General features: G+C 45.6%; 1 protein-coding gene across 1 annotated transcript in view; it reads right to left on the minus strand.

The window, feature by feature from the left end:
• Positions 1 to 26,761, minus strand: part of NELL1 (neural EGFL like 1) — a 1,277,601-nt gene that overhangs the window by 694,553 nt on the left and 556,287 nt on the right. The window contains 2 exon segments of the mRNA XM_040327905.1: positions 6,006 to 6,134; positions 25,878 to 25,977. Of these exon segments, the coding sequence (XP_040183839.1) occupies positions 6,006 to 6,134; positions 25,878 to 25,977 (229 nt within the window).

The following is a 26,761-nucleotide window of genomic DNA, read 5'->3' on the forward strand; positions in this document are numbered from 1 at the left end:
CGGCCGCTAGGGGCGTGTACGCTGATTTACGCCTAGAATGCGTAAATCAGCGAGATACGCCTATTCACGAACGTACGCTTGCCCATCGCAGTAAAGATACGCCGTTTACGTGAGGCGTTTTCAGGCCTAAAGATATTCCACCAAAAAGATGGAGTAGCCAATGTTAGGTATGGATGCCGGAACCGCGTCAATTTTTTTAATTTTTTGCGTAAGTCGTCCGTGAATGGGGCTGGGCGTAATTTACGTTCACGTCGAAACCAATAAGTCTTTGCGCCCTAATTTGGAGCATGCGCACTGGGATATGTCCACGGACGGCGCATGTGCCGTTCATTTAAGACGTCAATCACGTCGGGTCAGGATGCATTAGCATAAAACACGCCCACCTCTTCACAATTTGAATTAGGCGCGCTTAGGCCGGCACATTTACGATACGCCGCCGTAATTTAGGACGCAAGTGCTTTGTGAATACAGCACTTGCCTCTCTAACTTACGGTGGCGTAGCGTATATGTGATACGCTACGCCTGCCTAACATTAGGCACGTCTTTATGAATCCAGCTAATTGAGTTACTCCAAAGTTCCATGACCATGGGCAAAACCTCCGACTATCTATAGTGGTCTATAGTGGTCTATAGCGAACCATGAGGTCAGTCTTATGCCCTTACTAGAAATGGGATAATCTGCTTGGATTCGTTTTGGCGAACACTTTAACCACTTCAGCCCGGACCATTTGGCTGGCCAAAAACCAGGCCACTTTTTGCGATTCGGGACTGCGTCGCTTTATCTGACAATTGCGCGGCCGTGCGACTGGGCTCTCAAACAAAATCGATGTCCTTTTTTCCCCCCCCACAAATAGAGCTTTCTTTTGGTGTTATTTGATAACCTCTGCGGTTTTTATTTTTTGCGCTATAACAGAGCGACAATTTTGAAAAAAAAATGCAATATTTTTTACTTTTTGCAACAATAAATATCCCCAAAAAAATATAAAAAAAAAAGATTTTTTCCTCAGTTTAGGCCGATACGTATTCTACATATGTTTGGTTAAAAAAAAATCGCAATAAGCGTTTATTGATTGGTTTGCGCAAAAGTTAAGCCAGCAGACACGATCCATACCAATTTCCCAGACAGACAAGACACGCGCTCTGTTTCTTTCTGGTTCCAAAGTGAATGAATCTTTAATGGTACACTCTCAGCGTTTTATGCAGTGACAAGCATGTTACAGTTAATCACAGGGACAATGAAACACTCCACCCACCATATCACACAATGGGGCTTCAAACACATTCTTTTAGATAATGACATTCAGATGAGTTAATTATCCACCAGACGTCCTGACTCCGACAATAAGCTATTCACCTGCATAATACACATTCCTATGTCAGACTTTCTGTCTCCGACAATAAGCTATTCACACCTGATACACAATACACAGACGTCTGAGCTTTAGAGGGTGCTCAGTCACATTCCACATCTATCATCAATAGACTTTTCACACAAAACAGTGTCATTAGCATCACACAATGGAATGTCTTTCAGAAGCCAGACTCAATTAACACCTAAAAGTTAGACATCTGACCTTTACAGACTTAATTAGTACAATAGACACAAAACAGTATTAGCATCACACAATGGACAATGAAATATTTTAAGATCTCCTGCAATACATGAATTATCATTAATGTCCCATCTCATGTAATTCATGATATCATTCCTCAGTCATCCTATGCCCCTAAGGGACATAGGATGACCCTAGACCCAAGAGTCATTGGTGAAGCTGGCACAGGAGTACACTGCATTCTTCAAAAGTCTCTGAGTGTCACGGGCCATTCCGTTACAGAAGTGAACACAAAAGATGACAGATGCCCATACATCACTGAATGGTGAATTAGACCAAGTCGATAGTATGATGGATAAGCCCAAGCATTCTTAGATTCAGGGCCAGGACAGGGGCGGGAGGGGCGGCTGCCCTGGACACTGTGTTATTGTGTGAGGTGGGGGCACTGCGAGGAGATTTGGGGGGAGGGGATTTGTGTTAAGAAGGGGAATTTGGGGGAAGCAGAGGGTAAGAATTGTTCTAGGAGGGCAAAATTGGGGAGGTGGTGATTTGAGGGGTTTGTGTTGGAAGGGGGAAAAGGATTTGTGCTGGGGGGGTGGGTTTAGGGGTTTGCGCTATAAAAGTAATATGGCAGAGGTAAAATATTTTGGGGGGGATTGATTTGTGCTAGCAGGGATGATTGGGGGTATTTGTGCTTGGATTGGGGATTGGGGGGGGGGGGGGTAGAGGATTTGTGCTCAGAGGGGGGAGATTTTCTTTTTTTGGGGGGATTTGTGTTGAGGGCATATATAGAGAGAGGGACTTTGGGCTGGGCGCATGGGGGGGGGGGTGAGGGTGCAGCATACAGATTAGTGCTCAAACTTTTTTTGGGGGAGGGGATTTTAACTGACACATGCTCATACATCTTGGGGGTGGGGGGATGCAATTTGTCATGTTCGCCCAGGGCTCTAGATGGCCTTGTCCCGGTACTGCTTAGATTACTCAACCTGAGAGTGATCTAGACCTGGTCAATGGTACAGGAGGGCCCCCGAAGCTACAGGGGGCCGAGTGAGGGTTGTCAGATTGTGTAAATAACGTACTGTGACATCATAATGTCTTTTTTTCCATGGATCTACAGGATGTGACATAGTGACTTTACAAAGTATATCACCCTGGTGCCCAACCTGTAGCCCTTTGGTATATGATGAGCAGCCCTTGGAGCTCAGCAGTCTGTAGTGGGAATATTGATTGGGGTAACAACATTGATCTCTACCAGCCTCATGTAACCTCTTCCCAGCTTCGTATTGTCTTCTGCAGCCTCTACCCACCAACAGTGTATCCTGTCCTCACTCTCTGACCCTCATTTCCTCTATTAGCTCTGCAGTCTCTGAAAGTCCTCTCAGCATTACATACTGTAACCGTCAGGGGTTAACACCGTTTACGATCTTCCATTCCACCAACCCAAGACAGCTTATCCGACAATCCAGCAGACAGGACCCATTCCATTCCCCAGAAGGACGAGACACAAGCTCTGTTCTCTCTGGTTCAACGAATGAATACTTTAATGGTACACTCAGCTTGTTATATACAGTTAGACATAGGATGACCCTAGACCCAAGAGTCATTGGTGAAGCTGGCACAGGCGTACCCCGCATCCTTCAAAAGTCTCTGGGTGTCACGGGCCATTCTGTTACACATACATTGAACTTTGTGGCCCTTTGGTGATGTCAGGGGCCGCATTCGAGGTCCTCTTTAGCTCATAAGTTGACAACCACTGGTATATACAATAATGCACAACAATGACAGAGCAATCCGCACAAAATATATCAAAGCAGATTCAGCAAAACCCCCAAAGTGTCTATTCAGCATCTAAAATTGTATCAGGTATCTAGCGCCAGTAGAAAATCATTGGAAACCAATTTATTTCCTGTGTTCATCTAGAACTAACAAATAATGAAGTGCTTTACACACCATTCCCTGTCACCCCGAAGGAGCTTACAATCTAATGTTCCCATCCAACTGAGGGCGTGCGTACAGCAGAAGCAGATTAGTCGTTTGCCAATGAACCTGCCAGTACATCTTCGGGTTGTGAGTGGAAACCAGAGCATTAGGAAGGAAAATATACACCGCAGGTAAAAAAATGGATTAGCCATTTAAACATGCAAATGAGGGAAATATGCCGATTCACGAACGTGCGTGTGCCCGGCGCAAGCTACGCGAGATGAGCGTAAGTTGTACGTCCGGCGTAAAGTAATTCCCCATAAAGGAGGTGCAACCCGGCAACAGACATGCTCAGGTCTGCACCAGGGAACACAAGCCGGCGGTATTGTGCGTTGGACATGTGTCAGGCTGGGCGTACGTTATGTTCACGGCGTACGCGGTGATCCGGCGTAGCTTAGGCAGTTGTGCTGTGGGGGGTGCTGCGCATCCACATCACGGCGCATGCGCAGTTTGTGATACATACCTGTCTGGCGCTCGGCCCATCATTTGCATGGGGTCACGCCCACTTCCACCTACGCCGGCGTGCGCCTTCGAAACCCACTCCACGCTGGAGCAGCGTTGGGAGCACTGGCTTGCTGAATGCAATGCTTGCCTCTCCGCGATACGTTGGGCGTGGCGTACGGTGTTTGCTCTACGGCGGCGTAATGTGCGCCTTGCTCTCTGTGAATCTGGGCCCTAGTATTTTAGGTTTACAAGGCCTTTAAAGTGTTTGTAAACCCTTACAGACCACTTTGACCTACGGGTAAGCCTAGATTGAGTCTTACCTGTAGGTCCAAGAAATATCTCCTTAACCTACACGGTTATATTTCCAAGAAGGTTTGGCACCGGTGCAGTGGCGTCACTAGGGTTGGTGTCACCCGGTGCGGTAAAACATGGTGTCACCCCCCCTCTGTCTAGGCTGCCCAACACCAAGTAGGCAGCGCACGGGCACGGGGCGCACCCCAAACCAGCCCCTGTAAATGATAGTATAGGGCAGTATAGTGGCAGGTTAGGGTAGTATAGAGTGGTATAGTGGCAGGTTGGTGTAGTGGGGTGGTATAGGACAGGTTAAGGTGGTATAGGGCATGTTGGGGTGATATAGGGTAGTTTGGGGTGGTATAGGGCAAGTTAGGGTTGCATAGGGCAGGTTAGGGTGGTATAGGGCAAGTTAGGGTGGTACAGGGCAGGTTGGGGTGGTATAGTGCAAGTTAGGGTGGCATAGGGCAAGTTGGGATGGCATGGGAAAGGTTGGGGTGGTACAGGGCAAGTTAAGGTGGAATTGGGCAGGTTGGGGTGGTATAGGGCAAGTTATGGTGGCATAGGGCATATTGGTGTGGTACAGGGCAATTTAGGGGGGCACAGGGCAAGTTGGGGTGGCATGGGAAAGTTTGGGGTGGTACAGGGCAGGCTGGGGTGGTACAGGGCAGGCTGTGGTGGCACAGGGCAGGCTGGGGTGGTACAGGGCTGTTTGGGGGGGTACAGGGCAGGCTGGGGTGGTATAGGGCTGTTTGGGTGGTACAGGGCAGGCTGGCGTAGTACAGGGCAGGCTGGGTGATACAGGGCAGGCTGGGGTGGTACAGGGCAGGCTGGGGTGGCACAGAGCAGGCTGGGGTGGTACAGGGCAGGCTGGGATTGCAAAGGGCAGGCTGGGCATGTCAGCAAAAAAAAAAAATTATAAAAAAAAAACGGGATGGTGTCACCCCTCTAGCGGGTGTCACCGGGTGCGGACCACACCCCCCTAGCAACGCCTCTACACCGGTGTCTACGGTGCACTGAGCGTGCCGCTACTATCGGCATCATGCCGTTAGTGGCGGCTCCCGCGCGCACGTGCGGGAGTGACGTCATCCCTGCTCCGGCCATTCACAGCGCCGGGGCAGCGATACCCAGAAGTCACTCCGGGTATCATGGCGGCGACGGAGGTGGTCCCCTCCCCTGTGTCCACCATCACAGCTGCGGGGGCTTCGTTCTCAGGTAAGTAATTCATAATGAGCTAGTATGCTATGCATACTAGCTCATTATGCCTTTGTCTTGCAGGAATTATTTTTTTTACTGAGAGGGTTTACTTCCTCTTTCATATACAGCCAGACAGCCTGTTGCTTTGGATACATTGAGCACTCTATTCCTGTGGACACTCCTGCTGTGCGCGGCGTGGAGTAATTACAGTGGCACACCGATAAACAATGTTATTAGCCTATGGAGGTCAAACAAACCTCCCACGCGACGCAAGTACTTTCCAGTCCAGCTTCAAAAAGTGCAACAAACTTCCCCCGTGTCCCCCACAGGTCAACATTCAATTTAGACTTTGACTCAGAAGAGCCCTGTCATTTTCTGCACAGATATATCTAATCATTTGGAGAAAGCATTTACTGTATCGCAGTCCAACGAACGACTCGGCCGCCGTCTACAAAACCTTCGCCAGTTCACCGCGGAAAGAGCGGCTGGTAATCACAAAACGTAAGTGTGTAAAGGGCGAGCCGAAAACCGGCTCCTTACCTTCGCAGTAAGTTGGGTCGCCCTGCACCGGCACAAAACCGTTTCGACATTCGCACGTGGCTTTTGTGATCTCGTTCCGACATTCCGAGTTTTCTCCACACTCATGCCCATCGGCGCAGAAATCATATCCTGGAACGATAAGGAAAATAAATGTATTAAAAGGTAGATTCCAAGGAGATGTAAAAGACACGAAAACCCAATTCCTTAACCACTTAAGGACCGGAAAGATTTGCCCCCTTGATGACCAGGCCATTTTTTTTGCGATACGGTGTCACTGGCAGGGAAGGGGTTAACACCAGGGGGCGATCAAGGGATTTAAATGTGTTCCCTGGGAGGTGTTTCTAACTGTGGGCCTAAGCTCCGTGACCGCGGCCGAGGGACTCGCCGGATCCCGATCGCCGCTGGAGTCCCGCGATCGGTCCCCGGAGCTGAAGAACGGGGAGAGTCGTGTGTAAACACAGCTTCCCCGTTCTTCACTGTGGCGCCGTCATCGATCGTGTGTTCCCTGATATAGGGAATCACAATTGATGACGTCACACCTACAGCCACACCCCCCTACTGTTAGAAACACAGATGAGGTCACACGTAACCCCTTCAGCGCCCCCTTGTGGTTAACTCCCAAAATGCAATTGTCATTTTCACAGTAAACAATGCATTTTTTGCTGTGAAAATTACAATGGCCCCAAAAATGTGTCAAAATTGTCCGATGTGTCCGCCATAATGTCGCAGTCATGAAAAAAATCGCTGATCGCCGCCATTAGTAGTAAAAAAAAACAATTAATAAAAATGCAATAAAACTATCCCCTATTTTGTAAACGCTATAATTTTTGCGCAAACCAACCGATAAACGCTTATTGCGATTTTTTTTACCAAAAATAGGTAGAAGAATACGTATCGGCCTAAACTGAGGAAAAAAATCGTTTTTTTATATATATTTTTGGGGGATATTTATTATAGCAACAAGTCAAAAATATTGAATTTTTTTCAAAATTGTTGCTTTATTTTTGTTTATAGCGCAAAAAATAAAAACCGCAAAAAGGACGCCAATTTTGTTTGGGATCCGGAGCACAGCAGAGCCGAGCCATTCGGAAATACTCAGGGCCAGATTCTGATACATTTACCTTTCTCCACGGCAGCGTAACGTATTCCATTTATGTTACACCGCCGCAGGTTTACAGCGTAAGTGCCTGATTCACAAAGCTCTTACCTGTAAACTTGCGGCGGTGTAACGTAAATTCGCTTGGCGCAAGGCCGCCTAATTCAAATGCGGCGGGCACCATTTAAATTAGGCGCGATCCCGCGCCGAACGTACTGCGCATGCTCCGTCGGGAAAATTACCCGACGTGCATTGCGCTAAATGACGTCGCACGGACGTCATTTGTGTAGACGTTAACGTAAATGGCGTCCAGCGCCATTCACGGACGACTTACGCAAACGACGTGATTTTTTCAATTTCGACGCGGGAACGACGGCCATACTTAACATGGCTTAGAACACCTAGGGCTCAGCCCTAATTTTACGACGCGTATCTCGACGGAAACTACGTAAAGTTAGATCGACGGGTAACGCGGACGTTCGGGGATCGCCGTAACTAGTCATTTGCATATTCTACGTCGACCGCAATGGCCTCGCCACCTAGCGGCCGGCCTAGAATTGCATCCTAAGATCCGACAGTGTAAGTCAATTACACCTGTCAGATTTTAGGGCTATCTATGCGTAACTGATTCTATGAATCAGCCGCACAGTTACGACGGGCGGATCACAGAGATACGACGGCGTATCAGGAGACACGCCGTCGTATCTCTTTTGTGAATCTGGCCCTCAGTTCTCAAGCCTTTCCAAGGTTTTCTGAGGCTCTCCGGTGCCCCCTCTCCCACCTCTGGCCACATGCGGTATTGCATTCCATAGGAGTCAATGCGGAACAAATTATTTTCGTTTCCATTGACTTCTATGGGGAAACTCGCTTTGATATGCGAGTGCTTTGTATTACAAGCATTCTCCTCTTATATATTTTTGGGGGATATTTATTATAGCAACAAGTCAAAAATATTGAATTATTTTCAAAATTGTCGCTCTATTTTTGTTTATAGCGCAAAAAATAAAAGCCGCAGAGGTGATCAAATACCACCAAAAGAAATCTCTATTTGTGGGAAAAAAAGGACGCCAATTTTTTTCGGGATCCACGTCGCACGACCGCGCAATTTTCAGTTAAATCGACGCAGTGCCAAATCGCAAAAAGGGGCCTGGTCCTTTACCTGCATTTTGGTCCGGGTCTTAAGTGGTTAACATGAATAGTTTTTTTATGGATTTTTTGCACCCAGAGTAGCGAGCTGTGCAGACACAATATTGTGCAGGAATTTCATGTATATCTTAATAAGGTGAAATATCCCGGCGCTGTAAGCGAGATATCGGTCTGCTGAGTCGCTGTTTTTTTTTTCTGAGTCGCACCAAATGGTTTTCACAGCTTCCCCTTCACCAGAACGGACAGGTACGCAATTCTTTCATTAACATTATTTGATATATTAGGGAGCTGAGTCGTCAGAAAGAAAAAAAAAAAAAAAAAGAAAAAATTCTTCCATTTCCGACAATCTATGAAAGCGCGTAATCCAAAATCGGCGCTCATTGTGCCGATGACTGAAGCTGCTTTACATACAAATTGAAAGCTGCTTCTTGCAGTTTTGAGTTTCCTCTCTGCTCTTTTGAGAAAAAAAAATGGAAGCCGGGTCCCAAAAAGGTTTAACTATTGGTTAGCTAAAAATGTATTTACAGAGGCCCAGATTCTTAAAGGGCTTACGACGGCGCAACGCCATGTACGCCGTCGTAAGTCCTAATCTGGGCCATCGTATCTATGCGACTGATTCTTAGAATCAGTTACGCATAGATAAGCATTAGATCTGACAGGCGTAAGGCTCTTATGTCGTCGGATCTTAAATGCATTTTTTTTTTTGGCCGCTAGGTGTCGCCTCTGTCGTTTTCCCCGTCGAGTATGCAAATTAGCTAGATACGCGAATTCCCGAACGTACGCGCGGCCGACGCAGTGAAGTTACGACGTTTATGTTAGGCTTGTCCCGGCGTAAAGTTGCCCCTGGGTATATGAGGTGCAGCCAATGTTAAGTATGGCCGTCGTTCCCGCGTCGAAATTTGAAAATTTACGTTGTTTGCGTAAGTCGTCCGTGAATGGGGCTTGACGCCAAAATTACGTTCACGTCGAAACCAATGACGTCCTTGCGACGACATTTGGAGCAATGCACCCTGGGATATTCTTCACATGCGCAGTACGTTCGGCGCGGGAACGCGCTTAATTTAAATGCTCCACGCCCCCTACCCGGCTAATTTGAATTAGGCGGGCTTGCGCCGGGTGATTTACGCTACGCCGCCGCAACTTTACAGGCAAGTTCTTTGAGAATAAAGCACTTGCCTGTAAAACTTGCGGCGGCGTAACGTAAATTAGATACGTTACGCCCGCCCAGTTTAACTCGATTCTACGAGAATCTGGCCCAATATGTAGAAAGGATGAGAGCGCCACAAATCTTATGCCACGTACACACGATCGGAAATTTCCGACAAGAAGAGTTGGATGTGAGCTTTTGGTCGGAAATTCCGAACGTGTGTAGGCTCCATCTGACTTTTTCTGTCGGGATTTCCCGACATAGAAAAAAAACGAATTTGGCACAAATATGGAAAAAGCGAAGCGCTGTTAATACTTTCCAGATGCATAGTAAGTCTTAAATTTAAGTCAATATAATTAAGTGTTTGTACTTCGACTTCAGCTTTACTCCCTATTCTCTTGAAAACTATAAAAAAATATGTTTTTTATTTTTTTTTGAAATTTCAAATAAATTTGACTTAATATGATATGTTTCTGTTTTCTTGATAGAAGGCTTGTACCTCTTAATCGGACAGCATCCCCTGAAGAAGACATATGGGCGAAACATGTTGGGAAGTCCATTTTGTAGTGCTGTTTCGATAAAACTATATTAAGCTGTACCTGCCAACTGTATTGTTTTAATATTTTTATTTTCAAAATAAAAAATCTTTTTTACATTATCTTTGATATTATTATAACTTACTCTGCACCTAAAAAATCCCAACCCTTCTCCTTTTTATCAATTGTTTTACTAATATAAAAATATCACAGGTCCAAAAAAATAAATAAATCTTTTTTGATTGTGAAAATAAATAAATAAATAAATAAATAAAATCATACTTCTTTTGGGCCAGATCCACAGAAGAATTACGCCGGCGAATCTCTTGATACGCCGCATAATTTCAAAGTTCCCGCGTCATATCTTTGTTTTGTATCCACAAAACAAGATACGACGGAATGCGGGCTCGATCTGATTGGCGTACGTCTTAGTACGCCGTCGGATCGTAGGTGCATTTTTCCGCTGGCCGCTAGGTGGCGTTTCCGTCGAATTCCGCGTCGAGTATGCAAATTAGGTAGTAACGGCGATCCGCGAACGGACGTCCGGCCGGCGCATTTTTTCACGTTGTTTCCGTAAGGCTTTTTTTCGGCGTATAGTTACCCCTGCTATATGAGGCGTACTCAATGTTAAGTATGGCCGTCGTTCCCGCGTCGAATTTAGATTTTTTTACGTCATTTGCATAAGTCGTTCGCGAATACGGCTTTGCGTCACCGAATGACGTCACCGTCGCAAGCATTGGCTTGTTCCGAGTTAATTTCGAGCATGCGCACTGGGATACCCCCATGGACGGCGCATGCGCAGTTGAAAAAAAAACGTCATTTACGTCGGGTCAAGACGTATTTACATAAAACACGCCCCCATCACATCCATTTGAATTGCGCGCCCTTACGCCGCCAAAGTTACACTACGCCGCCGTAACTTACGGTGCAAATTTCTTTGAGGATAAGGAAATTACGCTGTAAGTTACGGCGGCATAGTGTATCAGAGATACGCTACGCCGGCCGCAACAATGCGCCACGCTACAAGGATCTGGCTCTATATATATAACATGTATTCTGCTCTTAAAGTGAATAAATATGTAACAAAATAGGGAAAAAATACTTCCCATCCAAGTGTTGGCAGCCATTGGGAAAGGTTTAGTACGACGCTGCTCGTCCTCTTCGGCATAAATATATCCCGTCACCAATCAGCAGCCAACACACGATCGCTTATTTACTGTATGTATCCGGAGTAATAAGGTGGACATGCCAGATTAATGGCGTGTGTGAAATCAGTGCATCTCATATTCTCATAGACGTTATCGCTGAGATGGACTCCACTCCGCTTATTAAGATGATGAATATCCGATCCTCCCCGACAGATCTATTAGAAGGTTTGTACCATAAGATGTGTTGTAGCATTAATGGGTTGGAAATTATGGAGTATCCGCCACTAAAGCAGCGGCCTACACAGGACATGGAACACAACGTATTATGGAGGAGATTAAAACAGGACCTGACATAAAGGATATGGGGCTGCTTGTAGGTAGGTGCCTATTTGGGGAGCACCTACTTTACCAAGTTCTACCTCATGTTGTAGATGTTGTATGGGCACTGCACAATATGGTTAGTGGGTTTGGTCTATCAGGCGGCCCGGATGTCTTGGGGAAATTAAGGTGCCGGTGATCTGCCAATATGTGCTGGTGATCTGCTGATATGGTTCCGGCTATCGAGATGGTTCCTGTAAGGACTGCGCAGGCGCAATCCTTACCGACGGAAATCTCCGAGCCTCGGCCGGAATCCAGGACGACGTGGAATTTGAGAAAAGTGGCCAGTTGGCCTCACGGCCTCCTGGCTCTTTTTTTAACATCCTTCAATCCACGGGGATGTTAAGGAATGAGAGTGAATGCCGAGGTTTGGAGATTTTCGTCGGCAAGGATTGCGCCTGCGCAGTTCTTACAGGAACCATCTCGATAGGGGAACCTTAACGACAAGTCACCGGGTTCATGGCTCTGTCCTAGACATGTGCAATTAATTTTGTTCCGAATGAATTCATTAATTAATTAATTTCAACAAATTCGTTCATTCGGAAATGTCCAAATTAACGAAAACCTGTTTAACCAATTTTTTTTACGAATATCCCTAAATTCGTCAATTTGAAAATTTGTAAATTAGAAATTTTGTAAATTAGAAATTTTGGAAATTAAAAATTTCGTAAATTTGAATATTCGTAAATTTGAATATTCGGAAGTTTGTAAATTCAAATATTGATAAATTCGTAAATTTGCAAATTCGAAAATTCATAAATACGGAAATTCAAATATTCATAAATCGGTGAATTTGAATAATCGTAAGTTCGTAAATTCAAATATTGATAAATTCGTAAATTTGCAAATTCGAAAATTCATAAACGCGGAAATTCGAATATTCATAAATCGGTGAATTTGAATAATCATAAGTTCGTAAATTTGAAAATTCAGAAATTCGGAAACCTGAAAGTTCTAAAATCTGAAATAGGAAATAACTAATATTGACTTAACTATTACTAACTACTAAATTATAGGTATTGGAATTTCCTTTCAATTTAGTTACGAATTATCAGAAATAACGAATGCCATATCTAAACTAAAGGAACATAATGAATTAGTAATAATGAATAACAATAATAAAAATGTTTTATTATTATTGTTTATTTTTCATTTGTTTTGTTCCATGAGTTGTTTCGGATAATTCGTAACTTCGGATAAATTCGTATTCGTTATGTTCACTAATAGCCAAATTTGAAAGGAAATTCCAATACCTACAATTTACTAGATAGTTATTATTAGTTAATGCGTTATTCTTTACAATATTGATATTTTCTTTCTTATTTTCCGGATTTTAGAATTTTAGAATTTTAGAATTTATGAATTGCGATCATAACGAATGAAAAACGTAAAAAAATAAATAAAGAATTAAACAAAATCTAAAACAAATTAATATTTTGGCAGTGCACATGTCTACTCTGCTCCCTTGTGGTGGACTATAGATACAAGGGGAGGGAACCTAGTAGGATACTTTGATGGGGAATTGCAAGAAGCATTGCAGCCTTGTGTAGCTCTGCTTTAACTTTTGGGGGGCTCCCCGTTGGTGGTACCCAGTCAGTGTACCTAAGACAGGTTTATGGACTTTACTTCATGGCCTACATGCTATGCATGAAGGTAAAAATAAAAAACTTCAGTTTGCAGAACTGCCCCCTCCGCTAATACTTACTTGGGCTCGATAGTGATCCAGCAATGCACGCAAAAGCGGCTCCACCCCCGGGTCTCTGTCCACTCATTGGCTGAGAGACAGGAGTGGCTCCCGCTGCTGTCAATCACAGTCAGTAAGGAGGAGAAAGTGGGGGTGGGGCAGAGCCCCCATGGAGGCACTCGGAGAAGAGGAGCAGTACCAGCAGGGGGACCAGAGAAGAGGAGGATCGACGCTACGCTATGCAAAACCATTACACAGAGAAGGTAAATATAACATGTTTGTTGTTTTAACAAAAAAAAAAAAACACTTTTAATATCACTTGTAAAGATTTTGCTGTATTTCAGGGATATGCAATTAGCGGACCTCCAGCTGTTGCAAAACTACAAGTCCCATCATGCCTCTGCCTCTGGGTGTCATGCTTGTGGCTGTCAGAGTCTTGCTATGCCTCATGGGACTTGTAGTTCTGCAACAGCTGGAGGTCTGCTAATTGCATATCCCTGCTGTATTTGTAGGTATGTATTGGGGAAGCCTGAATTCCTTAGATAACCTTGCCTTGTTTCTCCTGAACCATGAAACCTTTGCTCCTCCCATGAACTTCCTACTTAGGCCTTTGCACTTCCTGTTTGCCAGATTATTAAATCGGAGTTCCACCCACTTCTACCTACCTTTTTAGAATGAATAAATGTACTACCTACTTCCGTGACCGAATCCTAGCCCGGCCGCGGAGAAAGACGTCATGTCCTTTTCTGCGGCATGCCCTCCTCCTCCCCCGTGTGTACCAGAAGACGAGCTGACCATTCACAAAGCGCCGCACGCATACGTAGTAAGAACCCGGCTGTGAAGCCTGAAGGCTCCACTGTCAGTTTCTCTTAGTTGGAATAGCGGCGCCTGCACCCGAGCTGGTGGCCGAATCGGCCTGGAGGGGGGGGGGCAAAAATCCTGGCCTCCCTGAACAGGTAAGTGTCTTATTAAAAGACAGCAGCTACAGTAGCTGCTGACTTTTGAAAAAAAATTGTGGTTGGAGCTCCGCTTTATGCTCTTTCCAGCCAATATGTCGCTCTTGCCCCTTTTGTTGCCATCCCTAACTTTACTACCACTAGTTACTGACATTTGGCTTGTTCCTCAATTACACTTCTGCATGATCCCTACCTGCAACCACTTCTTACCAACCTTTGGCTTGTTTACTGACTACGCTTCTGCATGATCCCAACCTGCAACCACTTCTTACCAACCTTTGGCTTGTTTACTGACTACGCTTCTGCTTGATCCCAACCTGCAACCACTTCTTACTAACCTTTTGCTTGTTTACTGACTACACTTCTGCTTGATCCCAACCTGCAACCACTTCTTACCAACCTTTGGCTTGTTTACTGACTATGCTTCTGATTGATCCCAACCTGCAACCAATTCTTACCAACCTTTGGCTTGTTTACTGACTATGCTTCTGCTTGATCCCAACCTGCAACCACTTCTTACCAACCTTTGGCTTGTTTACTGATTACGCTTCTGCTTGATCTCTACCCGCAACCACTTCTTGCCAACCTTTGGCTTGTTTACCGACTACGCTTCTGCTTGATCCCTAACTGCAACCACTTCTTACAAACCTTTGGCTTGTTTACTGACTATGCTTCTGCTTGATCCCAAACTGCAACCACTTCTTACTAACCTTTTGCTTGTTTACTGACTATGCTTCTGCTTGATCCCTACCTGCTATATCTGCTACTAGACCCTGGCTTCCTCAACTTCTGGTGGGGTAATCCTGAGGACCATGACTTGGTATTAACTTGCAGCAAAACTTATCTCCACCGTCAGGAGCTCTGGTGAATACCAGTTAGTGCTTAGACCCCCCGCACCTCAGGAGAGCCCGCATCATCTGCCAGGGTGACCTGCTTGTATACCTAACCTGCTGGTCTCAACTGATGTAGCTACTGGTCTCCAAGTCCTAATCCTGACCCTAACACCCAACATTTTATGTGTATTTGCCAGGAAAAAGCAAGTTTTAGGGGTGGAAAGGTTCCCTTCCTTAGGGTCGAATAAAATAAAATATGAGCTAGGCTAAATCAAAAAAAGCTGGTATTTTAGTGTAAAGTATATTTTTACATTCATATAGAGAGAAAATAAACATTACCAAAGCTAAAATATCTGCTTTTTGATACTTCAGTCTAGGTGACATTTCATCCTTTTGTCTATATTCAGCCCTGAAGAAAGGGGACCTTTGTAACCCCTGAAACTCATTGGATTTTTCCTGGTAAATTCAAATAAATCTTATTCTGGTCTTTATACGTCGAGAAGAACTTCTATTTACTAATGTGTTTGTATGTTCCTCTAAGAACCATCTACAAGAGTCGTCTGAAAATAGAGTTGCCGGATAACTCCCAAATTAAAATCACAATTAGTAGAACCTACTAATCAATCCAGAACTGCTCACTGGTATAAAACCTGACATTAATGTAAACTTTTCCACAATCTATAAAAAAAGATTGTATATATATATATATATATATATATATATATATATATATACACACAGACTGCGAGCCAGGCCTTCTCACCCAACATCAGTGCCTGACCTCACAAATGTGTTTCTTGAAGAATGGTTACACTCCTAAACCTTGTGGACGGCCTTCCCAGAAGAGTTGAAGCTGTTATAGCTGCAAAGGGTGGGTCAATTCAATATTGAACCCTATGGACTAAGACCAGGTTGCCAATAAAGATCATGGGCCGGATTCAGGTAGGAGCATGCATTGTTACGGCGGCGCAGCGTATCGTATTTATGCTACGCCGCCGTAAGTCAGAGAGGCAAGTGCTGTATTCACAAAGCACTTGCCTCCTAAGTTACGGCGGCGTAGCGTAAATGGGGCCAGCGTAAGCGCGCATAATTCAAATGAGGATTAGGGGGCGTGTTTTATGGTAATTTTTGGTGACCCGACCTGATTGACGTTTTTCCCGAATGGCGCATGCGCCATCCGTGGAATTTCCCAGTGTGCATTGCTCCAAAGTGCGCCGCAAGGACGTCATTGGTTTCGACGTGAACGTAAATTACGTCCAGCCCCATTCACGGATGAGTTACGCAAACGACGTAAAATTTTCAAATTTCAAAGCGGGAACGACGGCCATACTTAACATTGGCTAGGCCACCTAGGGGGCATGTTTATCTTTACGCGGCGTATCTCTTACGGAAACGGCATATCTTTACTGCGACGGGCAAGCGTACGTTCGTGAATCGGCGAATTTACTCATTTGCATATTATACGCCGAACTCAATGGAAGCGCCACCTAGCGGCCAGCGGAAATATTGCACCCTAAGATACGACGGCGCAGGCCGTCGTATCTTAGGTAGGTTTAAGTGTATCTCAGTTTGAGCATACACTTAAACATACGACGGGCTTAGATTCCGAGTTAGGTCGGCATATCTACTGATACACCGGCGTAACTCTTTGTGAATCTGGCCCCCTGTGTGTGTAAAGGCAGGTGTCCCAATACTTTTGACAATATAGTATATCCCTTAAATTAAAAAAAATGTTGATCTCTAAATAAAAAATATACATTAATCAACGATATTTCTTTCCATGACACAAGTTTCCACGTCACCGCCTTTATTTGTAACAAATTTGTACAAAATTGCAATTTCACAATAATTAATGCCTAAATTATATATTGAACTCATTCCCCATTTTTTTTTCTAGAAATAAAAAATGCTTGCGATGTAGTTAAGAAAGGCCTCCTCAAAGAAATGTCAGTAAAACAGTGCGTTGAAGTGAGGAACTCTGGGTCGTCGGCAGCGGGAAGCTCTTGGGCGATGGCTGCTATTGGTTCAGCCAGCAAAACTCAATTGTTCTAAATGTCCAGAAGGGGAATAAAAACTTTTAGGATGCTAAAAAAAAAGAAAAAATAAGAAAAATGTTCTAAGGTGGAAAAAAAATTGAGATAACTCTTCGAAGGTGGAAGGATGGACCGACGCAGTCCTCCGAACTCCTGAAGATATTGAGACATACCTTGGACGTGCATGCTGGGACTTGTGTTCAAAGTACTGCAGAGATAAAGATTGGCTGCATCCTGGGGAGGCTAAAAAGTCCCTTTTCCAAAAACCCAAACAAAAAAAAGTGCAAGGATTTTTAGTGGAGAAGTTCCATGTAAATAAAAAACCTCAATAATAAATGACCAATGAGTCCACCAGATGTCTTGGGTGGCCTAGAAGAAGGGTGACATCCAATTCTCTGTGTGCGGGGTTCAATCCCTCTGGGTAGAAGTAGGTGTCTGGGGCTCTCCCGGGGTTTATCCGCTGGACAGAACTTCAGGATCTGTGTTGTGAAAACAGGAAATGGTGCTTTGAGCCGGCTTGTACAAGTCCAGATTCAATGTCACAGAAATATATCAATAAATTGATTGATTATTAGAAAGCAACTCAAGACAACGTGGAGGGCCAGTATGTAATGGCAAAAATTTTGGAATCAAAGCAATCAATCAATTTCTTCTCAAGCACTATGATCAAATCCAATGTGTAACTCCCCTCTCCTAAAATGCTCTTCTCTGCTGCAGAACTCTGCTCCTTCCTCTATAACTCTCCGCTCCTAAAATGCTCGTCTCTGCTGCAGGACTCTGCTCCTTCCTCTATAACTCTCCTCTCCTAAAATGCTCTTCTCTGCTGCAGAACTCTGCTCCTTCCTCTATAACTCTCCGCTCCTAAAATGCTCGTCTCTGCTGCAGGACTCTGCTCCTTCCTCTATAACTCTCCTCTCCTAAAATGCCCTTCTCTGCTGCAGGACTCTGCTCCTTCACCTATAACTCTCCTAAAATGCTCTTCTCTGCTGTAGGACTCTGATCCTTCCTCTATCTCTGCTCTCCTAAAAATGCTCTTCTCTGCTGCAGGACTCTATTACTCCCCTCTTCCCAAAATACTCTGCACTCCTGGGGGACTCTGCTCCTTCCTCTATAACTCTCCTCTCCTGAAATACTCTGCACTTCTGGATAACTCGGCTCCTTCCTCTATAACGACGCTCCTCTCCTGAAATACTCTGCACTGCTGGAGTTCTCTGCTTCTTCCTCTATAACTCTCCTAAAATACTCTGCACTGCTGGAGGCCTCTGTTCCTTCCTCTATAAAGCTCCTCTCCTGAAATACTCTGCCCTGCTGGAGGACTCTGCTCCTTCCTCTTTAACTCTCCTCTCCTTAAATACTCTGCACTGCTGGATGACTCTGCTCCTTCCTCTATAACTCTCCTCTCCTGAAATACTCTGCACTGTTCGAGGACTTTGCTCCTTCCTCTATAACTCTCCTCTCCTGAAATACTCTGCTATGCTGGAGGACTTTGCTCCTTTCTCTATAACTCTCCCGAAATACTCTGCACTGTTCGAGGACTCTGCTCCTTCCTCTATAACTCTCTCCTGAAATACTCTGCTATGCTGGAGGACTCTGCTCCTTCCTCTATAACTCTCCCGAAATACTCTGCACTGTTGGAGGACTCTGATCATCTTCTACTTTACTCTCCCCTGCTGAATTACTCTGCCCTACTGTAGGCAATCTGGTTACCAAGTGGAAAAGTCAGAATCTGATTGGTTGCTGTTGATTGCACCAACATTTCCCCATCATTAGTTCTGTACATGGCTGTCCTCCATTAGTCATGTAATCCCAACACAGATCCTGCCCTAAAGTGCAGATTAGACTCTCTTTATACATGGCGGTCCACATACATGCATCATATATCCCAGATTATCACAGTTTTGGAACGATACCCATCAAAGCAGAGTTGTGCATAGCAGAGGTCCCCAAACCTTCTTAGCCAGAGTCAGTTTACTGTTTTGTAAAATTCTACTCTCGGGGGTGAGAGTAGAAATGGGCAATGCCAAATGCTTGGAGGTCAGTGAGAGTATAGTGTGTAGCTCCTGTGGTCAGTTCTGGGAGGAATAGTGCCCCAGTGTTGGCGTCAGTGGAAAAAATTGTGCCCCATCATTGGTGCCAGAGGGAGATATGTTCCCCATCATTTGTTTCATTTGGAGAAATTGTGACCTATCATTGGTAATTGTTTGTGGAATCGTGCCCCATCATTGGTGTCAGTGGGAGTAATAGTGCCCAATCATTGGCATCAGTGGGAAGGGAATGGTGCCCCATCATGTGTGTCAGTGGGAGGAATAGTGCTCCATCATTAATGTAAGTGCATGGAATAGTGCCCCATTGTTGCTGTCAGTGGGAGGAATAGTGCCCCATTCTTGGTGTCAGTCGGAGGAATAATGCCCCATTTTTTATGTCAGAAGTAGGAATAGTGGCCCATTTGTTGGTGTCAGTGGAAAAAATTGTGCCCCATCATTGGTGCCAGAGGGAGATATTTTCCCCATCATTTGTATCATTTGGAGAAATTGTGACCTATCATTGGTATTTGTGGGTGGAATAGTGCCCAATCATTGGCATCAGTGGGAAGGGAATAGTGCCCCATCATTTGCGTCAGTGGGAGGAATAGTGCCCCATCATTGGTGTCAGTGGGAGGAATGGTGCTCTATTGTTGGTATCAGTGAGAGGAATAGTGCCCCATTTTTAGTGTTAGTGAAAGGAATAGTGCTCCATCATTGGTGTCAGTGGATGGAATAGTACCCCATCATTGGTGCCAGTGGGAGGAATAATACCCAATTTTTGGTGTCAGAAGTAGGAATAGTGGCCCATTTGTTGGTGTCAGTGGAAGGAATAGTGCCACATCATTTGTGCCAGTGCGAGGAATAATATGCTGTCATTGGTGTCAGTGGGAGGAATAGTGTCCCATCATTGGTGTCAGTGGGAGGAGTAGTGCTCCATCATTGGTGTCAGTGGGAGGAATAGTGCCCCATCATTGGCACCAGTGCGAGGAATAATATGCTGTCATTGGTGTCAGTGGGAGGAATAGTTCCCCATCATTGGTGTCAGTGGGAGGAATAGTTCCCCATCATTGGTGTCAGTGGGAGGAATAGTGCTCCATCATTGGTGTCAGTGGGAGGAATAGTTCCCCATCATTGGTGTCAGTGGGAGGAATAGTGTCCCATCATTGGTGTCAGTGGGAGGAATAGTGCCCCATCATTGGTGTCAGTGGGAGGAATAGTGCCCCATCATTGGTGTCAGTGGGAGGAATAGTGCTCCATCATTGGTGTCAGTGGGAGGAATAGTTCCCCATCATTGGTGTCAGTGGGAGGAATAGTGTCCCATCATTGGTGTCAGTGGGAGGAATAGTGCCCCATCATTGGTGTCAGCGGAGGGGAAAAATGGACCAGTTAAATGCAAGCAAAGGGTCTCATCCAGCCCGCTGGGCACAGTTTGGGGATCTCTGGTGTAAGAAGAGAACATGCAAACTCCAGGCAGATGTTGTCGTGGTCAGGATTTGAACCAGTGACTCTATAGGTCAGAGTTCTAACCACTACACCACTGGAGAGAAGAGAGAGAGGAGAGAGAGAGGAGAGGGAGGAGAGAGAGAAGAGAGAGAAGAGAGAGAGGAGAGAGAGGAGAGAGAGAGGAGAGAGAAGAGAGAAGAGAGAGAGGAGAGAGAGGAGAGGGAGGAGAGAGAGAAGAGAGAGAGGAGAGAGAGAAAAGAGAGGAGAGAGAGAGAGAGAGGAGACTACAAAGGTGCAGTAAAGTGGTTACATTGTGGCTGATCTTCTTACACTTTCTCTTTTTATACCTCGTAGTTGAATGATATGTTTGGATGTTTCTCACGCTCCCTGCAGGGAATATGGAGCTTTTATATTTTTACTCAACATTTTAACATAAAAACTTGTGAAATGAAAACAATCATAATATCAAACCACAGGGGGGCCCATCTGTACAATTCACAAATGATGAAAACATCCGACATTTACCGCTTTCTTTTGTTTCGTTTTTTTCAAAGCGCGCGGATCTTTTTCTTTCCGCAGTGCGTTTTACTTACAGATTCCGACCCCAGACTATCAGACGATCGACAATTCTGGACAGAAAAGAGTCCGCATTTCTTTTTGTGGGTGTACAAAAGGTGAGCTGTATTTACACCCCTACAGCTCCCAAAGCATTGAGCTGAACAGCAGCACAACTAATGCAGGAGCAGAACGTGGAAGAACCCAAGGCATAATGGTAGTTGTAAATCTAAGCCCTAACTGGGTGACGTGGTTGCTTAAAGCATTGCGTGTCATACAATCCTTATTTGCCCTTTTTGCAATCTCAGTCCTGCTGATCTACTGAAGAGAGAGAGAAAGAGAGAGAGAGAGAGAGAGAGAGAGAGAGAGAGAGAGAGAGAGGGGGGGGTCATGAGAGAGAGGGGGCATGAGAGAGAGAGAGGGGGGGCATGAGAGAGAGAGAGAAAGGGGGTCATGAGAGAGAGAGAGAGAGAGAGAGAGAGAGAGGGGGGGGCATGAGAGAGAGAGAGAGAGAGGGGGGGTCATGAGAGAGAATGATGGGGCATGAGAGAGAGAGAGAGGGGGCATGAGAGAGAGAGCGAGAGAGAAAGGGGGTCATGAGAGAGAGGGGTCATGAGAGAGTGGCGGCATGAGAGAGAGAGAGAGGGGGGTGGGTCATGAGAGAGAGAGGGGGGGCATGAGAGAGAGAGAGGGGCATAAGAGAGAGAGAGGGGGGCATGAGAGAGAGGGGGGCATGAGAGAGAGAGAGAGAGAGAGAGAAAGGGGGTATGAGAGAGAGAGAGAGAGAGAGGGGGGCATGAGAGAGAGAGAGAGGGGGGGCATGAGAGAGAGAGGAGGGGCATGAGAGAGAGAGAGAGGGGGGGCATGAGAGAGAGAGAGGGGGTCATGAGAGAGAGAGGAGGGGGGACATGAGAGAGAGGAGGGGGACATGAGAGAGATAAAAGGTGGGAGGAGGGGGGAGTGAAGAAGAGAGGAGAGGGAGAGTGGGGAAGAGTGGGGGGGGGGGGGGGAGGAGAGAGAGTTGATATAGCCTGGTCATTTACCCCGTAGGATCTCGACGCGCTTACAAACACACGGGACATTTTTTTTTTAACAGGATCTGATTAACCTACCAGCATATCTTTAGAGTGTAGGAGGAAGCCGAAGTACCCAGAGGAAACCCACACAGGCACAGGGAGAACATGCAAACTCCAGGCAGATGGTGTCGTGGTCAGGATTTGAACCAGTGACTCTATATGTGAGAGTGCTAACCACTACACCACTGGAGAGAGAGAAGAGAGAGAGGAGAGAGAGAGGAGAGAGAGGAGAGAGAGAGGAGAGAGAGAGGAGAGGGAGGAGAGAGAAGAGAGAGAGGAGAGAGAGAGAAGGAGGAGAGAGAGCATCCCCCCCCCCATATTACTCACTGAACCTCTCAACTAATTGGCTCCTCCACTCAACCCCATCACCCCAGGATTCTCCCTATTTGGTCATACAGGATTACTAAATAAGAACTTTACATGACCGACATCAACCACTGCAGAGTGGGACCAAATGCTCCATGCATGTTATCCCCTGGGGGATTTATCAAAAAACATCTTTGTTTAATCACCCTGGGGCCAAGCGTGTATAGCACTTGGTGACATTCTAATCTGTGGCCTCCTTGTGCAAAAGGATATTTTTTATTCTGTTTCTGCTGGCTGCTAGCTCCACCCAAGGCTGAAGCCCAATTTATGGGTATTCCTATTGCGAAGCTTCAGCATAGCACTGAGCACTCATCTCCTTCTCTTCATATCATTATCCCTATTGTGCTGTACACATTGATTACTAAACAAAGAACTTTACATTAAATAGTTTTCACACAAAGATGTAGGCAGCAAAGTGTTAGCCGCACCTCTATCCCAGTTCTGCTTTCAACAATCCCCCTCACCTTGGTGTGCACTGACTGTCTGCTACTGCCCCTTCTCCTCAATGTACACTACCTGTCATGCCCCCTCTCCTCTGTGTATGCTGGCTTTCTGACAGGACACCCCCATCACAGGGTCCCATATATCGGGTTCCCCATCATAGTGTCCCCATAAATCAGGTTCACCCATCACTTAGTCTCCTTACATCAGGTTCCCCCATCACAGTGTCCCCCTACATCAGGTTCCCCTATTACAGTGTCCCCATAAATCAGGTTCACCCATAACGTAGTCTCCTTACATCAGGTTCCCCTATCACAGTGTCCCCCTACATCAGGTTCCCCTATCACAGTGTCCCCATAAATCAGGTTCACCCATCACTTAGTCTCCTTACATCAGGTTCCCCCATCACAGTGTCCCCCTACATCAGGTTCCCCTATCACAGTGTCCCCATAAATCAGGTTCACCCATCACTTAGTCTCCTTACATCAGGTTCCCCCATCACAGTGTCCCCCTACATCAGGTTCCCCCATCACAGTGTCCCCCTACATCAGGTTCCCCCATCACAGTGTCCCCCTACATCAGGTTCCCCCATCACAGTGTCCCCCTACATCAGGTTCCCCCATCACAGTGTCCCCCTACATCAGGTTCCCCTATCACAGTGTCCCCATAAATCAGGTTCACTCATCACTTAGGCCCCGTACACACGAGGAGACATGTCCGATGACATGTCTCCTGGGAGCTTTTGGTCTAATGTGTGTACACACCATCAGACCAAAATCCCCGCGGACAGAGAACGTGGTGACGTAGAAGACACCGACGTTCTCAAACACGGAAGTGCAATGCTTCCACGCATGCGTCGAATCAATTCGACGCATGCGCGGGATTTCGGGACGCTGGTTACACGTCATAACCAGCGGACATGTCCGATTAGGTGTACTAACCATCGGACATGTCCGACGGACATGTTTCCAGCGGACAAGTTTCTTAGCTTGCTAAGAAACTTTTGTCCGCTGGAAACCTGTCCGCTAGGCCGTACACACGGTCGGACATGTCCGCGGAATCTGGTCCGCAGACCAGTTTCCGCGGACATGTTCGACCGTGTGTACGCGGCCTTAGTCTTCTTACATCAGGTTCCCCCATCACAGTGTCCTTCTACATCAGGTTCCCCTATCACAGTGTCCTACATCAGGCTCCCCATCATAGTGTCCCCATAAATAAGGCTCCCTCATCCCTGTGTTTTCTTACATCAGGTTCCCCATCATAATGTCCCCATAAATCAGGTTCCCCCATCATAGTGTCCCCATAAATCAGGTTTCCCCATCATAATGTTCCCATATATCAGGTTCCTCCATCACTGTGTCTCCCTACATCAGATTCCCCATCACAGTGCCCCTTTACATCAGTTTCCCCCATCACAGCGTCCCATATATTAGGTTCCTTCACCACTGTACCCCCTACATCAGCCCCCCCCCTCCATCACAACGGCCCCTTAATTCGGGTGTTCACATCACAGTGTCCATCTGACAGGCATGGGATTGCAGTTACTCCTGTCAAAGAAGAGTAGCATGAGCAGCCAAATCGCCATTGCACCCCCCCAAAGACCTTTTCTTATTTGGAAAAGAAGTATTTTGTTTGGTGTCACAATTAAATATGTGCTAACCTATCTGGTGGTTAGGGAAACAAAATACAGATTATTTTTTCAAAAAAAAAATATGTAGATTTTAAAAATCCTACAAAAAGTTCCACCTTGTTGGGTACAGCCTACCCTACAAATGATGCTATAAGAGGAAACATCACGTTCCATCCATTTTCCTGGCAATTTTTTTTTGCCTTGTCACCGCCGCCACCTGTGTACTTTCCTCTGTCTCCTCGCAGTGAAAGGTACGGCACAAACCTAGATTAATCGTCTGATGGAGGAACAGGAAAAAAAAAAAGTGCGAACAATCTTGTAAAACCGACTCCTGGGTTCAATTACAACTTTGTCCTGACGTGAGGCCTCTGCGGTGCACAAGGAGAAGCGACTCCTAACAAAGATTAATATCTTAAGTAAGGACGGAAGCGGACCGTTCATCACCCGGGCTCCGTCCCGGACTACGTGGTCAATAATGTCCATTAAAAGTGAGTGTTTAGACACTTCTATGAAGATCTTCAGGAATAAGTGTCACCTTCCTGGAAAATGGCTCAGCTCTGTGCTGGTTTGAAGATTTACATTATCGGGTACAAATAACACTCCTTAGAGGGGATCTAATTCCAAGAACAAAAATATAATAGATCGCCACATATCAGTACTTAGATGTGGTGTCTGCATTAATTTTCTTATTTCAGTTTTTTTTTCTTAAACTTTAATCTATGATGCAGCCAATAACCATTTCTCATGCCTTGCCTTGCCTTTCCCTTCCCTTTGCATTGTCTTGCCTTTCCCATGCCTTGTCTTGCCTTTCCCATGCCTTGCCTTTCCCATGCCTTGTCTTGCCTTTCCCATGCCTTGTCTTGCCTTTCCAATGCCGTGTCTTGCCTTTCTCATACCTTTGCCATGTCTTTCCCATGCCTTGTCTTGCCTTTCCCATGCCTTGCCTTGCCTTTCTCATGCCTTGCCTTGCCTTTCTCATGCCTTGCCTTTCCCTTCCCTTTGCATTGTCTTGCCTTTCCCATGCCGTGTCTTGCCTTTCTCATACCTTTGCCATGTCTTTAACAATAGCTTGCATATTAGCCCTACAAATACCCAGAACTGAAAGCAAAATCCACCTCTCCATACACTTTAAAAAGGGTCTGCCGCAAAGTTCACGAATTTTAAGCAAGATTCATGAACCTGTTCACAAACCAATCCCAGACATATTTGCTCATCTCTAATATTTGGCAAAAAAGAGCAGAAGCGCCTTCTAAGAATAAGCCTCTTACGGTGTAAAACTTAAAATCTCCGATGAATTCTAGGGCTTCCCACTCAATTATAGCGAAATCAAAACATTTTAGACAATTTCAGTTCCAGCTATAAATCTGTGAAGCGGCTCACCTCGGCAGACAAAGCAGCACTCGTTCTCTGGAAGGATCCGATCATCTTCGGTGCAGTTAAGCGGCGGACAGGGCTCCGCTACCTTTTGCAAAGCTCCATTCTGTAGGCAAATAATGACATTATTTGTATTAAAAAGAGCTGCCGGTGGAACATTGCGACGAGCGGGAAAAGGTCACGCAGTTTCTAATCAACGTTCTGCTATTCATTTTCTAGAGCAGACCCTAACTGGAGGTACAAATCACAGCAGAAAAGGTATAAATTATCTTTTTATTTGTATCCCGAAACTTTTATATGCATAGAATACAATTTGCACACAATGAGAGCTGCAGAAAAGTAGCATCGCAGACTGGAAGAAAGGGGGGGGGGGGCTATGGAAAAGTGGCAAAGTGGCAGTACCCAATCATGTTGACTTTAAGGGCTCTAGCATAGGGCCATAGTTAGGGCAAATAGGCATACATTTTACAATTTGAAAAATACACCTGTACAAGTGATAAATCGAGTGCCGACATTTACATCCATCCACCTGCCAGTGCCAGTGCCCATAGGTGCCACCTATCAGTGCCCATCAGTCAAGTGCCATCTATCAGAGCTGTAACGGGAGTCCCTTTTGGGCATAGGATGACTGAGAACTGATATCTCGGATTACATGAGATGGGACATTAATGATAATTCATGTATTGCAGGATCTTGGAATATTACAGGATGCTTATTCTGACCCCCAACAGGTCAATAAGAATGTCTCATAGACTGTTGAGATGCTAATTAAGGCTGCCTATTGTGGGGTGTTTAAGTGGCTTGCTGTGATTGCATTATGTGTCCATTGTGCTAATTAGGTCTGCTTCTACAGACCATTTCATTGTGTATGCTAATGACACAGGGGTAGA

Source organism: Rana temporaria, chromosome 11 (assembly GCF_905171775.1).
Source record: "Rana temporaria chromosome 11, aRanTem1.1, whole genome shotgun sequence".
NCBI classification, from domain to species: domain Eukaryota; kingdom Metazoa; phylum Chordata; class Amphibia; order Anura; family Ranidae; genus Rana; species Rana temporaria.